Source organism: Clinocottus analis, unplaced genomic scaffold, assembly GCF_023055335.1.
Source record: "Clinocottus analis isolate CAN_PGR_092001 unplaced genomic scaffold, fCliAna1.0.p SCAF_2, whole genome shotgun sequence".
Classification (NCBI taxonomy): Eukaryota; Metazoa; Chordata; class Actinopteri; order Perciformes; family Cottidae; genus Clinocottus; species Clinocottus analis.
Genome location: NW_027175931.1, coordinates 557,337 through 572,446, shown reverse-complemented (window position 1 = coordinate 572,446; position 15,110 = coordinate 557,337). Strand labels below are relative to the sequence as shown.

Here is a 15,110-nt window from a genome sequence, read left to right as displayed (position 1 = left end):
GTAGCTGGATGTCCTCATGTCTTCATGTAGCTGAATGTCCTCATGTCCTCATGTAGCTGGATGTCCTCATGTCCTCATGTAGCTGAATGTCCTCATGCCTTCATATAGCTGGATGTCCTCATGTAGCTGGATGTCCTCATGTCTTCATGTAGCTGAATGTCCTCATGTCCTCATGTAGCTGGATGTCCTCATGTCTTCATGTAGCTGGATGTCCTCATGTCCTCATGTCTTCATGTAGCTGGATGTCCTCATGTAGCTGGATGTCCTCATGTCTTCATGTAGCTGGATGTCCTCATGTCCTCATGCCTTCATGTAGCTGGATGTCCTCATGTAGCTGAATGTCCTCATGTCTTCATGTAGCTGGATGTCCTCATGTCCTCATGTCTTCATGTAGCTGGATGTCCTCATGTCCTCATGTAGCTGGATGTCCTCATGTAGCTGGATGTCCTCATGTCCTCATGTAGCTGAATGTCCTCATGTCCTCATGTAGCTGGATGTCCTTATGTCCTCATGTAGCTGAATGTCCTCATGTCTTCATGTAGCTGGATGTCCTCATGTAGCTGGATGTCCTCATGTAGCTGAATGTCCTCATGTAGCTGAATGTCCTCATGTCTTCATGTAGCTGGATGTCCTCATGTCTTCATGTAGCTGAATGTCCTCATGTCTTCATGTAGCTGGATGTCCTCATGTAGCTGGATGTCCTCATGTAGCTGAATGTCCTCATGTCTTCATGTAGCTGGATGTCCTCATGTCCTCATGTCTTCATGTAGCTGGATGTCCTCATGTCCTCATGTAGCTGAATGTCCTCATGTCTTCTTGTAGCTGGATGTCCTCATGTCCTCATGTAGCTGGATGTCCTCATGTCCTCATGTAGCTGAATGTCCTCATGTCCTCATGTAGCTGGATGTCCTCATGTAGCTGGATGTCCTCATGTCCTCATGTAGCTGAATGTCCTCATGTCCTCATGTAGCTGGATGTCCTCATGTCTTCTTGTAGCTAATGTCCTCATGTAGCTGGATGTCCTCATGTAGCTGGATGTCCTCATGTCCTCATGTAGCTGGATGTCCTCATGTCTTCTTGTAGCTGAATGTACTCATGTCCTCATGTAGCTGGATGTCCTCATGTCCTCATGTAGCTGGATGTCCTCATGTCCTCATGTAGCTGGATGTCCTCATGTCTTCTTGTAGCTGGATGTCCTCATGTAGCTGAATGTCCTCATGTCCTCATGTAGCTGGATGTCCTCATGTCCTCATGTAGCTGGATGTCCTCATGTCTTCTTGTAGCTGGATGTCCTCATGTAGCTGAATGTCCTCATGTAGCTGAATGTCCTCATGTAGCTGGATGTCCTCATGTAGCTGGATGTCCTCATGTCCTCATGTAGCTGAATGTCCTCATGTAGCTGGATGTCCTCATGTCCTCATGTAGCTGAATGTCCTCATGTCCTCATGTAGCTGAATGTCCTCATGTAGCTGGATGTCCTCATGTCTTCTTGTAGCTGGATGTCCTCATGTAGCTGGATGTCCTCATGTCTTCATGTAGCTGAATGTCCTCATGTAGCTGGATGTCCTCATGTCCTCATGTAGCTGGATGTCCTCATGTCCTCATGTAGCTGGATGTCCTCATGTCCTCATGTAGCTGGATGTCCTCATGTCTTCTTGTAGCTGGATGTCCTCATGTAGCTGAATGTCCTCATGTAGCTGGATGTCCTCATGTAGCTGGATGTCCTCATGTCCTCATGTAGCTGAATGTCCTCATGTAGCGGAATGTCCTCATGTAGCTGGATGTCCTCATGTCCTCATGTAGCTGAATGTCCTCATGTCCTCATGTAGCTGGATGTCCTCATGTCCTCATGTCTTCTTGTAGCTGGATGTCCTCATGTAGCTGGATGTCCTCATGTCTTCATGTAGCTGAATGTCCTCATGTAGCTGGATGTCCTCATGTAGCTGGATGTCCTCATGTCCTCATGTCTTCATGTAGCTGGATGTCCTCATGTAGCTGGATGTCCTCATGTCCTCATGTCTTCATGTAGCTGAATGTCCTCATGTAGCTGGATGTCCTCATGTCCTCATGTAGCTGGATGTCCTCATGTCTTCTTGTAGCTGGATGTCCTCATGTCTTCTTGTAGCTGGATGTCCTCATGTCTTCTTGTAGCTGGATGTCCTCAGAGGGTTTTACATCGTTCTGCAGCAGATTTGTGTTTTCGTGTCTCTTCCTCTTTAAAATTGGATGAAGCTCTTAAGACGTCGACACATTAACGTCTGTAAAGTATTCATACTGCAGAAGAGTGTATTCATACTGCAGAAGTGTATTTTGTACTGCAGAATAGTGTATTTGTACTGCAGAAGAGTGTATTTATACTTCAGAAGAGTGTATTTGTACTGCAGAAGAGTGTATTTGTACTGCAGAAGAGTGTATTCATACTGCAGAAGAGTGTATTTGTACTGCAGAAGAGTGTATTTATACTTCAGAAGAGTGTATTTGTACTAGCGCCCCCTGTGGACTAAAGAGGTAGTGTTGGTTCTGGTGCCCCCTGTGGACTAAAGAGGTAGTGTTGGTTCTAGTGCCCCCTGTGGACTAAAGAGGTAGTGTTGGTTCTAGTGCCCCCTGTGGACTAAAGAGGTAGTGTTGGTTCTGGTGCCCCCTGTGGACTAAAGAGGTAGTGTTGGTTCTAGTGCCCCCTGTGGACTAAAGAGGTAGTGTTGGTTCTAGTGCCCCCTGTGGACTAAAGAGGTAGTGTTGGTTCTAGTGCCCCCTGTGGACTAAAGAGGTAGTGTTGGTTCTAGTGCCCCCTGTGGACTAAAGAGGTAGTGTTGGTTCTAGTGCCCCATGTGGACTAAAGAGGTAGTGTTGGTTCTAGTGCCCCCTGTGGACTAAAGAGGTAGTGTTGGTTATGGTGCCCCCTGTGGACTAAAGAGGTAGTGTTGGTTCTAGTGCCCCCTGTGGACTAAAGAGGTAGTGTTGGTTATGGTGCCCCCTGTGGACTAAAGAGGTAGTGTTGGTTATGGTGCCCCCTGTGGACTAAAGAGGTAGTGTTGGTTCTGGTGCCCCCTGTGGACTAAAGAGGTAGTGTTGGTTCTAGTGCCCCATGTGGACTAAAGAGGTAGTGTTGGTTCTAGTGCCCCCTGTGGACTAAAGAGGTAGTGTTGGTTATGGTGCCCCCTGTGGACTAAAGAGGTAGTGTTGGTTCTAGTGCCCCCTGTGGACTAAAGAGGTAGTGTTGGTTCTGGTCTCTACTGGATCTGGGCTGAAGGGGTTTCTAACAAAATTTCAGCAAAAAGAAAACACAGGAATAAAAAAGGAGCCCGACACAGAATCTTTAATATCATTCTTTTTTTATTTTTCCATAATATTTTTCACCCGCTGCGAATGTCGCGATGACTTCTTTATTCTAGTTGAATGTTATGAAGCGTAATGAATGTTATGAAGCGTAATGAACATTACGAAGCGTAATGAACGCTATAAAGCGTCAGGAAGGTGAAGCACAAAGAAACCACACGGCGACCGACCAATCAGAGCCTCTTGCTCGGTCATGACATCATCGTGAAGGACACGTTGTGGTTATTAGGTTTAAGTTATGAAGACTGAACCGCCCACGCTGCCTTCAGGTGACTTTACAACCTCTGTGAATCCAAGAATCATAGTGAGTAACTTATGATTAATAAATCAATAACCCAGTGTGTTAATCAATAAGCGTCAAGAAGAGTTAATATGGGATCAATGTCCCCTGGTGATATAGTAGTGTAGGTGTGTGTATCGTCTGCATAATCATAATAACGCACTTTTTTTTTAATAATCTGAGCCAGTGGAAGCATGAAGATGTAGAACAGAAGAGGCCCCAGTATTGAGCCTTGTGGAACACCACATGAGGCCCCAGTATTGAGCCTTGAGGAACACCACATGAGGCCCAGTATTGAGCCTTGTGGAACACCACATGAGGCCCAGTATTGAGCCTTGGGGAACACCACATGAGGCCCAGTATTGAGCCTTGAGGAACACCACATGAGGCCCAGTATTGAGCCTTGGGGAACACCACATGAGGCCCAGTATTGAGCCTTGTGGAACACCACATGTCAACCTAGTCAGCTCTGATGTGTAATTAACTACCAACACAAAGTATTGTCGAGAGTTAATATTTGTGCTCAAATGATGTTCATTTACACGGCGACAGATTTAAAGAAGGAAACGTGTCAAACACGTTTCTTTTGGCATTAAATGTAATAAAATAAGAAAGTCATACGATATTTTTAAAATCATTATGTTACTCACAAATGAGTTCAGAGAAAACATTCAAATACAACAATTAAATTAAAATAATGAATAAAAAACATTAGATTATGACGAGTGCGTCTTTAAATCAGAAAACGATAACTTCGTAATAATATCTTCGTTAAAAACGAGTTCCCACGAACGTGTCGTGTCGGACTTTTACAGGATTTCCTGACGTGACATGAAGGCAGCGCCGCTGGAACAAGATGACATGGAAAAGACAACATTCCTGTCGGGTGTTTAGTTCACAAACATGAAAACAACAAACATGAAAACATCATTCATGAGCAGAAGAGTTTCTGTTGAGTCACAAAAAAACAAAAAACCCAAACTGGAAGACTTTCTCAGAGGCAGTACGGTGGATTGTGATTGGTTCGTTCTTTTCTCTCCTTCAGGCCGTGGCAGCCAATCAGAGTGGGCCTCTGTAGCCCCGCCCCCTTGCAGCTCAGCTGTCAGACTAAACGTCACAAATTCTTTTCTCTTTTTGTTCTCATGCACACAAAAAAAAACATCTTTTTTTTCTTCTTCTTTTCGCTGCGTGATGTCAAAAAAATAAATCCAAAGTTTTGTCAGTCTTTTATTGTGGCGGGTTCCTGTGTCGGCCGATCGGAAGGTGACGGGAGTTTCCCAAAAATCATCTTGACGGGAATATGTAATTTCAACGTTTCATCTTTAATTTCAAGTTTTTTATCCTTCAGACAAGATATGATTATATATTATTTCATCTTTTATTTCTCTGATCTGAGACTAAAACACTCGACTGCTCGCATGGACAATAAATACAAAAGGTTTAGTGTGAAAGAATTACTCAAATTACTTCATCGTAAAATAATAAAAGGTAGAATTTTAATCATATTGTACTATGTTTTTTTTATATATATATATATATATATATATATATATATATATATATATATATATATATTACATGTTTTAAAAAAATGAAGTCATAAATATGGCTCAAACGTCCGGCTGTCGTTGTGTTATGAACATTATTGTTATTACAAAGGCAGTGATAGATTATTACATGGAACAGGAAGTGGAGGTCGACTGGTTGATCTTTGTAAACTGAGAAAAGTCGAGATGCTTTTTGGGAAACGGCGACGTGGGAGGAGTCGAGGTCAGCGAGAGAAGGAGGAACGTTCTGCGGCCTCGTCGTTCATCAGTTATTCAACTGCACTATTTACAGTGAACCCCGCGCGGTGCGTTCAGGGTCTCGTGGCGATGACAACGTTGGGACGAGGTCGGAGGGAAGCGGCTCGCAGTTTTTCGGGGCAGTGCTTTCCGTCTGGACGAAGCAGGGCAGTGTTAGATAAGTCTCCGGGTTCCCTCCCGTCGGCCGACACCTGAACGCAGCACGAGCAGACGGAGAGAACGCTGATGTCGAGGACGCTGCGACGAACAAATTCCCAGGTTTATTCAACACATCACGAGTAGAAAAGCAGAGTTTCTGAATATGATATCTGACTTCTGCACGTTACAGAGAGACGTGTCTGACGAGAGATGAAGAAATCGAAAAACACTCATCCATCAGAAACTACTCATCATCCTTTCATCTTAAATCCAATTATTCCCAGTGTCAAGTAAGAGGAACCAATCATGTCGTGTGCTTGTAAAAATAAATGTACCAAACGTATCGTACCAACCGTATCGTACCAACCGTATCGTACCAACCGTATCGTACCAACCGTATCGTACCAAACGTATCGTACCAAACGTATCGTACCAACCGTATCGTACCAACCGTATCGTACCAACCGTATCGTACCAAACGTATCGTACCAACCGTATCGTACCAAACGTATCGTACCAACCGTATCGTACCAACCGTATCGTACCAAACGTATCGTACCAACCGTATCGTACCAAACGTATCGTACCAAACGTATCGTACCAAACGTATCGTACCAAACGTACTAACCGTATCGTACTAAACGTATCGTACTAATCGTATCGTACTAATCGTATCGTACTAACCGTATCGTACTAACCGTATCGTACTAAACGTATCGTACTAACCGTATCGTACTAAACGTATCGTACTAACCGTATCGTACTAAACGTATCGTACTAACCGTATCGTACTAAACGTATCGTACTAACCGTATCGTACTAACCGTATCGTACTAAACGTATCGTACTAACCGTATCGTACTAAACGTATCGTACCAACCGTATCGTACTAAACGTATCGTACCAACCGTATCGTACTAATCGTATCGTACTAATCGTATCGTACTAATCGTATCGTACTAATCGTATCGTACTAAACGTATCGTACTAATCGTATCGTACTAATCGTATCGTACTAATCGTATCGTACTAACCGTATCGTACTAACCGTATCGTACTAAACGTATCGTACTAACCGTATCGTACTAAACGTATCGTACTAACCGTATCGTACTAACCGTATCGTACTAATCGTATCGTACTAATCGTATCGTACTAACCGTATCGTACTAACCGTATCGTACTAACCGTATCGTACTAATCGTATCGTACTAATCGCGACGTACCAATCGTACCTTGTTTCTGGTCTTGTATCACATCCCATAGAAGTGGCCGTGAGGCAGCAGAGACTGTTACACAGTTACACAACTCAGCTGTTAGTGTCTCCATAAATCATTCAAAGCCCCCAAACGGCTACGTGTTCTTTTTTAGAAAAATACATCCCATCGTATTTCTGCTGGGCCCCTGAACACAGCACCGACAGAAAGAATGCTCTTTCAGATCTGTGTCCTGAAGACACCAGAGACTCTCGAGACCGAGGACACCTGAAGGCATCGCTCTACGTTCATCTTAACCATCCCATCGTCGCGTTCAAAAGGTTATCAAGGTTTGGCTGCTTCGTGATAATCTCTATTATTTGCACTCTTTCCCAATTTATATTGCAGCTGCTGTGTTGACCTCATATCATTGTTATCATGGAGGGTTCTGTTACGGTTCTGATAGAACCCAAACATGTTGATGGGTTCTCTCTTCTTGGAAAGGACCAGGAAGTGATTGGATAGAAATCAACGTAGAAACTGATGGATGACGTTAAAGGAACGTGAAGACAAAAGGTTCTGGAGACCAGCAGCTCTAATACGAACTAGAACCGCATCCTCCGGGCCCGGCAGAACAGGAAGTCCACCTCGGAGGCTTTTTATCTCCAGCGTCCGCAAACAAAGAAAACCACAAAACGAAAGAAAGAAACGAAGCAATGTGCAGCTGACGGAGAAGACACGGGAAACACTCTCCTCTGATTGGACGAAACAACAGAAAGCAGCAGAAGAAGAAGAAGAAGAAGAAGAAGAAGAAGAAGAAGAAGAAGAAACAGAAGAAGAAGAAGAAGAAGAAGAAACAGAAGAAGAAGAAGAAGAAGGAAGCAGCAGCAGAAGAAGCAGCAGAAGAAGGATAAGCGCGGCGTGTCGAAAGTGCGAAAGTGTTTGCATTGGTTAAAAACAGGAAGTGAAGGTTCTACACGACTTAAAGCTTCAGAGTTCTCAGCAGTGATGATGACGATGATTACAACGTGGCGATGAAGAGTCGGTGTGCTCGCCTCCGGTCAGCCGGGCTTCTTGCATAAAATGTAAATCATCATCATCAACGTCCTGATTTTTTTTTACACCCATCCCCCCCTCCTTGCTCGCCCCGCCCCCTCCCTGATGCCCCCCCCCCCCCCTCCGGTGCCCCCTCCACCCCGATGCCCCCACCCCCCCCCACCCCGGCACATTTAAAATATTTAAATATGAGCAGAAGAAGATTTTTCTTGTTTTTTTATGATTTTTTTGTTTGTTTTCAGCTTCTTTTTTTCTCTTAGTTTTCGTCGGTGTTGTTGTTGTTGCTGCTGCTGAGCAGAGGGAGCGGTCAGTGGGAGTTCTCCTCCGGTCCTGCGGGGGCGCTGCAGGCTAGGAGCCGTCCTGCTCTGTGCAGTCGTCCTGCTCCTCCTGCTGCTCCTCCTTCAGGACCCGCCGGCCCTCGCTGGTGATCGTCGGGCTCCGCGACGACTTCAGCAGCTTCTCCTCCAGCTCGTGCAGCGACGGCTCCTTGTACATGCAGACTGGGGGCGGGGCATCAGGGAGAGGGGCGGGGCATCGGAGGGAGAGGCGGGGCAACAGAGAGGGGGCGGGGCATCAACATAAACACTCAACAGAAGTCATCAACACAGAGTATGTCGTTGCCCGGTCATATGCTCTATCGTCTGTACGTTGGTTTATTAAGACTAAATGCACAATATATATGTATACATGAATACCAATATACGTAATGTATGAACATGTTTATGTATACAAATATATTTATTATTCTATTGAATATTTGTAATTATTTATACATATATATATATAAACTGCATTTTATTTATATATATATATATATATATATATATATATATATATATATATATATATATATATATATATATATATATATATATATTTATGCAATATCCAAATATATTTGTATTTTATTGAATATTTATTTATATTATTTATAAATACATTTAAACTATATTAATAAATATATTTTTATCTTCTAGAAATATATTGATATTCTAGACAAATACAATCTCAGTATTTACAAAAATATGTATATATTATGAAAGAATACATGAGGAGGAAGAGGAGAAGATGGACGGAGGTAGAGGAGGAAGAGGAGAAGATGGACGGAGGTAGAGGAGGAAGAGGAGAAGATGGACGGAGGTAGAGGAAGAGGAGAAGATGGATGGAGGTAGAGGAGGAAGAGGAGAAGATGGACGGAGGTAGAGGAGGAAGAGGAGAAGATGGACGGAGGTAGAGGAAGAGGAGAAGATGGATGGAGGTAGAGGAGGAAGAGGAGAAGATGGACGGAGGTAGAGGAGAAGATGGACGGAGGTAGAGGAAGAAGAGGAGAAGATGGACGGAGGTAGAGGAGGAAGAGGAGAAGATGGACGGAGGTAGAGGAGGAAGAGGAGAAGATGGACGGAGGTAGAGGAGAAGATGGACGGAGGTAGAGGAAGAAGAGGAGAAGATGGACGGAGGTAGAGGAGGAAGAGGAGAAGATGGACGGAGGTAGAGGAGGAAGAGGAGAAGATGGACGGAGGTAGAGGAGGAAGAGGAGAAGATGGACGGAGGTAGAGGAGGAAGAGGAGAAGATGGGCGGAGGTAGAGGAGGAAGAGGAGAAGATGGGCGGAGGTAGAGGAGGAAGAGGAGAAGATGGGCGGAGGTAGAGGAGGAAGAGGAGAAGATGGGCGGAGGTAGAGGAGGAAGAGGAGAAGATGGGCGGAGGTAGAGGAGGAAGAGGAGAAGATGGGCGGAGGTAGAGGAGGAAGGTGATCGGTGACTGAAAGCACAGATGGAGCTTCATGTTTCCTGTTAAACCTCCAGTCGTGATATTAGAGCTTCATGACCTCTAAACGATGTGTTCAGGGGCTGCAGCCGATAACGTTGCCTCCAGTGTTTGATGCTAAGCTAGGCTAACCAGGAGTCCTCGGGCGTGTAAGCGTCTCACCTTCGATGGGTCTGGGCACAAAGTGCGAGCAGGGCTTGGTCTTCTTGACTCGGTTCCCCTTCATGATGACCCCGTCCTTGTTGAGGCCCAGGAACCAGGCCCGACCCGACTCGTGCTGCCGGTACTGCGTGGACGAGTAGATGACGTAGTAGTTCTCAAACACCGACTCCTTGAACTTACACTCTGATGTGAACACATCCTGTCACACACACACACACACACACACACACACACACACACACACACACACACACACACACACACACACACACACACACACACACACACACACACACACACACACAAATGAGGTCACTAAATCAGAACAAACTGGACGGAAACTCAGATTGATGTTGGTAAACATTTAGCACATTCCAGCTAAGTCCATGGAACAGGTGTGTGTGTCATTACATGCTACTAGACAGACTGAAGGTCTGGGTGGACCTCTCTGGAGCTCTTAACTGGTTTGAATCCTATTTAAAGGACCGACAATACTTTGTGTCGGTAGCTAGATGACTAACTAGAATGACATGTGGTGTTCCCCAAGGCTCAATACTGGGGCCTCATGTGGTGTTCCTCAAGGCTCAATACTGGGGCCTATGTGGTGTTCACCAAGGCTCAATACTGGGCCTCATGTGGTGTTCCTCAAGGCTCAATACTGGGCCTCATGTGGTGTTCCTCAAGGCTCAATACTGGGCCTCATGTGGTGTTCCTCAAGGCTCAATACTGGGCCTCATGTGGTGTTCCTCAAGGCTCAATACTGGGGCCTCATGTGGTGTTCCTCAAGGCTCAATACTGGGGCCTCATGTGGTGTTCCTCAAGGCTCAATACTGGGGCCTCATGTGGTGTTCCTCAAGGCTCAATACTGGGGCCTCATGTGGTGTTCCTCAAGGCTCAATACTGGGGCCTCATGTGGTGTTCCTCAAGGCTCAATACTGGGGCCTCATGTGGTGTTCCTCAAGGCTCAATACTGGAGCCTCTTCTGTTCAACATCTTCATGCTTCCACTGGCTCAGATTATGAAAAACAACAAAGTGTGTTACCATAATTATGCAGACGACACACTAATCTACATGACTTTATCACCAGGGGACTATGATCCCAGACAAAAACTGGATGTGCCAGATGATCTTACTGATGTGTACAGGAAGCCCTCTGCGTTCATGGCCATGTACAGTCCAGCCTTCACACCCTGGATGGCCACAACCCTCAAGCCCACTGGGATCAGATTAAACAGAGCTGCAGGGGGAGAGACACAGGGGGAGAGACACAGGGGGAGAGACACAGGGGGAGAGACACAGGGGGAGAGACACAGGGGGAGACACAGGGAGAGAGACACAGGGGGAGACACAGGGAGAGACACAGGGAGAGAGACACAGGGAGAGAGACACAGGGAGAGAGACACAGGGGGAGAGACACAGGGGGAGAGACACAGGGGGAGACACAGGGGGAGAGACAGGGGGAGAGACACAGGGGGAGAGACACAGGGGGAGACACAGGGGGAGAGACACAGGGGGAGAGACACAGGGGGAGAGACACAGGGGGAGAGACACAGGGAGAGAGACACAGGGGGAGAGACACAGGGGGAGACACAGGGGGAGAGACACAGGGGGAGAGACACAGGGGGAGAGACACAGGGGGAGAGAGGGAGAGGGAGAGAGGGAGGTTACTTCAGAGGTCAAATGTACTTTACTACAAAAAATATGAATTTGGTTCCATCACAATTTTAATTTAATGAATTAAAAAGTGGCTCCATCTTCAGCTTTAAATAACTATACTATCTATATGAACTAGAACTATATTAACTTTAACTATACTAACTATGAACTAGATAACTATATTAACAAAATAAAGGTCTAATAACTATATTCACTATGTGAACTATAACTATATGAACTTTATATATTCCACATGTGAGTAACATTGCATTCAGAGCAACATGATCCGGCTTCCAGCTGAGAGAGAATAAACGAGGGGGAGGGGATGTAATCCTCTGGGACAGAGAGCTGCAGTGTGGGTGAGGAAGAAGAGGAGGAAGAGGAGGAGGAAGAGGAGGAGGAGGCCTGCAGCGATGGCTGCTGTTAATCCTCCTTTATTTAACTCAGAGACACACAGAACCTTCATGGTTCTCCTTTACAGACCACAGGATCTAAAAGCAGCAGCATCTGTAATCCTGAACATATCATCATCTGTCCAGAGGGTTCTCACTAAGGGTTCTCACTAAGGGTTCTTAGTGAGAACCCTTAGTGAGAACTGTTAGTGAGAACTCTGTAAGAACTTCTTACAGAGTTCTCACAGAGAGTTCTCACTCAGGGTTCCTGAAAGCTGGAGACTCACTGTTGTCGCTGTTCTCGTCCTTGTTTCCACTGATGGCTCCATCCTGCTGCATCTGCAGATAGAAGCCCTGCTCGCTGAAGAGACGCGTCACGATGCCCTTCAGCTGCTCCACTGCAACACAACAACAACACACTTAGAGAGACAACAATGTTGCAAACACACACTTAGCAAGTTGGAGAGCTACTGAACCATCACCAGCATCTCTGCACTCTGGACCCATTTATTATTCAGAGGATCTTACAGATTCACTTTGTTCACTCTCCTTCTCTTCCTGTCATCACACTTCATCTCCTTTCATCCTGCTATCACACTTCATCTCCTTTCATGCTGTCATCACACTTCATCTTCTTTCATTCTGTTATCACACTTCATCTCCTTTCATGCTGTCATCACACTTCATCTCCTTTCATCCTCTGAGGACATAAACAAGATGGCGGCTGCAGATGAAGCAATGAAGCGATGTGGGATAGAAGACATTCACCTCCACACTGACAGACAGGCTTCTATACAACCAGAGGAGTCGCCCCCCGCGTGGTCAGGAGAGAGAATGCAGCTTTAACACATGAAGCATAGACTTCTATACAACCAGAGGAGTCGCCCCCTGGTGGTCAGGAGAGAGAATGCAGCTTTAACATATGAAGCATAGACTTCTATACAACCAGAGGAGTCGCCCCCCGCGTGGTCAGGAGAGAGAATGCAGCTTTAACACATGAAGCATAGACTTCTATACAACCAGAGGAGTCGCCCCCTGGTGGTCAGGAGAGAGAATGCAGCTTTAACATATGAAGCATAGACTTCTATACAACCAGAGGAGTCGCCCCCCGCGTGGTCAGGAGAGAGAATGCAGCTTTAACACATGAAGCATAGACTTCTATACAACCAGAAGAGTCGCAGCTTTAACACATGAAGCATAGTCTTCTATACAACCAGAGGAGTCGCAGCTTTAACACATGAAGCGTTTCATAACTCGTCTGTTAGACTGTAAGGGAATTGATCAAGCACCCGCCGCTGCATAATGGTTTCTTTATGAAGCGTTTGTTGCGTTGCCAGGAAAACATGAAGCGGTTGGCAGCAGCAGGTTGCCGGCTAATGAGAGACGCAACTCATAAATGAGTAAATATTGAAAACATCGGTCCAGCAGACGAGTTCCTCAGGAGGGAACTCGTTATTCTGCAGGAGGTTTCTGTTCTTTCACCAAGGGAAAGTTTAACAGAAGTCACAGCTGCATTATTAGGGTCCGAGCGACCGACACAGTCGGTCCAGCAAGGACCCTATTGTAATTATTATTATTATTGTCCTGAAACAAGGAATCTGCAGAGGACAATGAACGCTCCAAAGTCCTGGTGGAGCTACAACCCCATAACCACCATGCACCCTGAAGGCTTGTTGGGGTTAAACCTTTGTTTAGAGATGTAACAGCACCCTGAACTAGAAGTCCACAAAACTAAACAATATCATGAAGAAACCATACAACTGTCTAAAGGCTGAGTGGGAAGTGAACCCATCTGGTTCTGTCTAAAGGCTGAGTGGGAAGTGAACCCATCTGGTTCTGTCTAAAGGCTGAGTGGGAAGAGAACCCATCTGGTTCTGTCTAAAGGCTGAGTGGGAAGTGAACCCATCTGGTTCTGTCTAAAGGCTGAGTGGGAAGTGAACCCACCTGGTTTCCGGCGGACGGGTCTCTTCTTCCCGCTGCAGAAGCGCACCTTGCTGAAGACGCTGAAGATGTGCCTCTCGCACAGCGAGCGCGGGTCTTTGCTGGGACTCGAGCGGCGCTTGCCGGCGGCGGGAACCTGTTCGGCGTGCGGCTCGCGGGCCTGCCGCCTCTGTCGGATCAGGGAGCTGGCGATGGCCGCCGCCATCTCCCCGAGAGGGGGGCGGAGCCACCGAGAGCAAAAGACTCTGTCGGGTTCGTGAAGTCGGAGGACGTTTTAGGTTTTAGTCCCGAATGGCGGACACGCCGCGGAGTCCACGGAGTGTCTATCGTCGCTCCATGAGAGCAGCGGATGTTTCTACATGTCCACTAGAGAAGAAGAACCGCTGAAGGCTTCAGAACCACAGAAGAAGAAATCCTTTTGGTCTCATAGTCGACGTCGTTGGCTCAGCGTTGGCTCAGCGTTGGCTCAGAGAGGAATGGTTCGCATCCCGCAGCTCTGATCTTCGGTCACAACTACTTTGAAATCTCTTTCAGATGAAGAATCATCAAATATTAAAAACACTGAAGTCTTGTTATTTGAAGGATTTGTCGGTCGTAACTTTCATGACGATCAAATAAACCAGAAATGTAGAATTTGAGTTTCTACTTTCATTATTATTTGGAATAAAAATGAAAACCTTACATTTCAAATCCGATCAGATTCATTATTGATGACTGATGAATAAATCAGGAGATGATGTCCAGACCTTCTGCTGAGTCTCACGGCGACGGTTCAGAAAGACCCCATTCCTCGTTTTTAACGCGACAAACAGCGTGAAGGGGAAAAGCCTTAGTGCATGCTGGGTAATATATGGGTTCGCATGTCAGGATGTCAGCCCGCCCGATGGAGCCGCGTGGCTGCAGGAGCTTCTGGACTCTCGCTCCGGCGTCCAGAGACATCGGGATGAATCCAAGAGCGACGCGTCTCCTCGTCTTGTGGTCGTCTGTCTTCTTGTTTGCTATTCTCGTCTCTGTCTTCACTCCTCGTCTCCTTGTCTCCTCGTCTCCTAGTCTTTGTCAGTTTGTCTATGACTTCCAGACGTCTTCAGGAAGAAGAAGCAGAAGAGACGTGACGGCGTTCAACAAACCAGAAGAGTTCAGAATAATCCCGACGAGACGATCGAGCGGCAGATTAAACACACCGACTCTATTTTGCTCTATTTTACTCCACCGCTTCCTCCTCCTCCTCCTCTTCCTCCTCTCAGGCTAAGAGATGCTGAATGTGATGAGAGGCTGAGAGGAGAGAGAGAGAGAGAGAGAGAGAGAGAGAGAGAGAGAGAGAGAGAGAGAGAGAGAGAGAGAGAGAGAGAGCGCTGTTGTAAGAGGCTCCTCATCCGTCCTC

General features: G+C 46.2%; 1 protein-coding gene across 5 annotated transcripts in view; it reads right to left on the bottom strand.

Moving 5' to 3' along the window:
- Positions 1–7,979: 7,979 nt before the first annotated feature.
- Positions 7,980–15,110, bottom strand: part of LOC137790552 (fibroblast growth factor 12-like) — a 16,153-nt gene continuing 9,022 nt past the window's right edge. For 4 of the 5 annotated variants that reach the window (XM_068584899.1, XM_068584897.1, XM_068584896.1 and 1 more), the window contains 4 exons: positions 12,076–12,186; positions 10,874–10,977; positions 9,740–9,938; positions 7,980–8,311 (listed from right to left, as the gene is read on the bottom strand). In XM_068584899.1, the coding sequence (XP_068441000.1) occupies positions 8,160–8,311; positions 9,740–9,938; positions 10,874–10,977; positions 12,076–12,127 (507 nt within the window). In that variant the 5' untranslated portion in view covers positions 12,128–12,186 and the 3' untranslated portion in view covers positions 7,980–8,159. Of the gene's footprint in view, positions 8,312–9,739; positions 9,939–10,873; positions 10,978–12,075; positions 12,187–13,732 lie in introns of all 5 variants that reach the window. The other variant, XM_068584894.1, reaches the window with a different exon arrangement.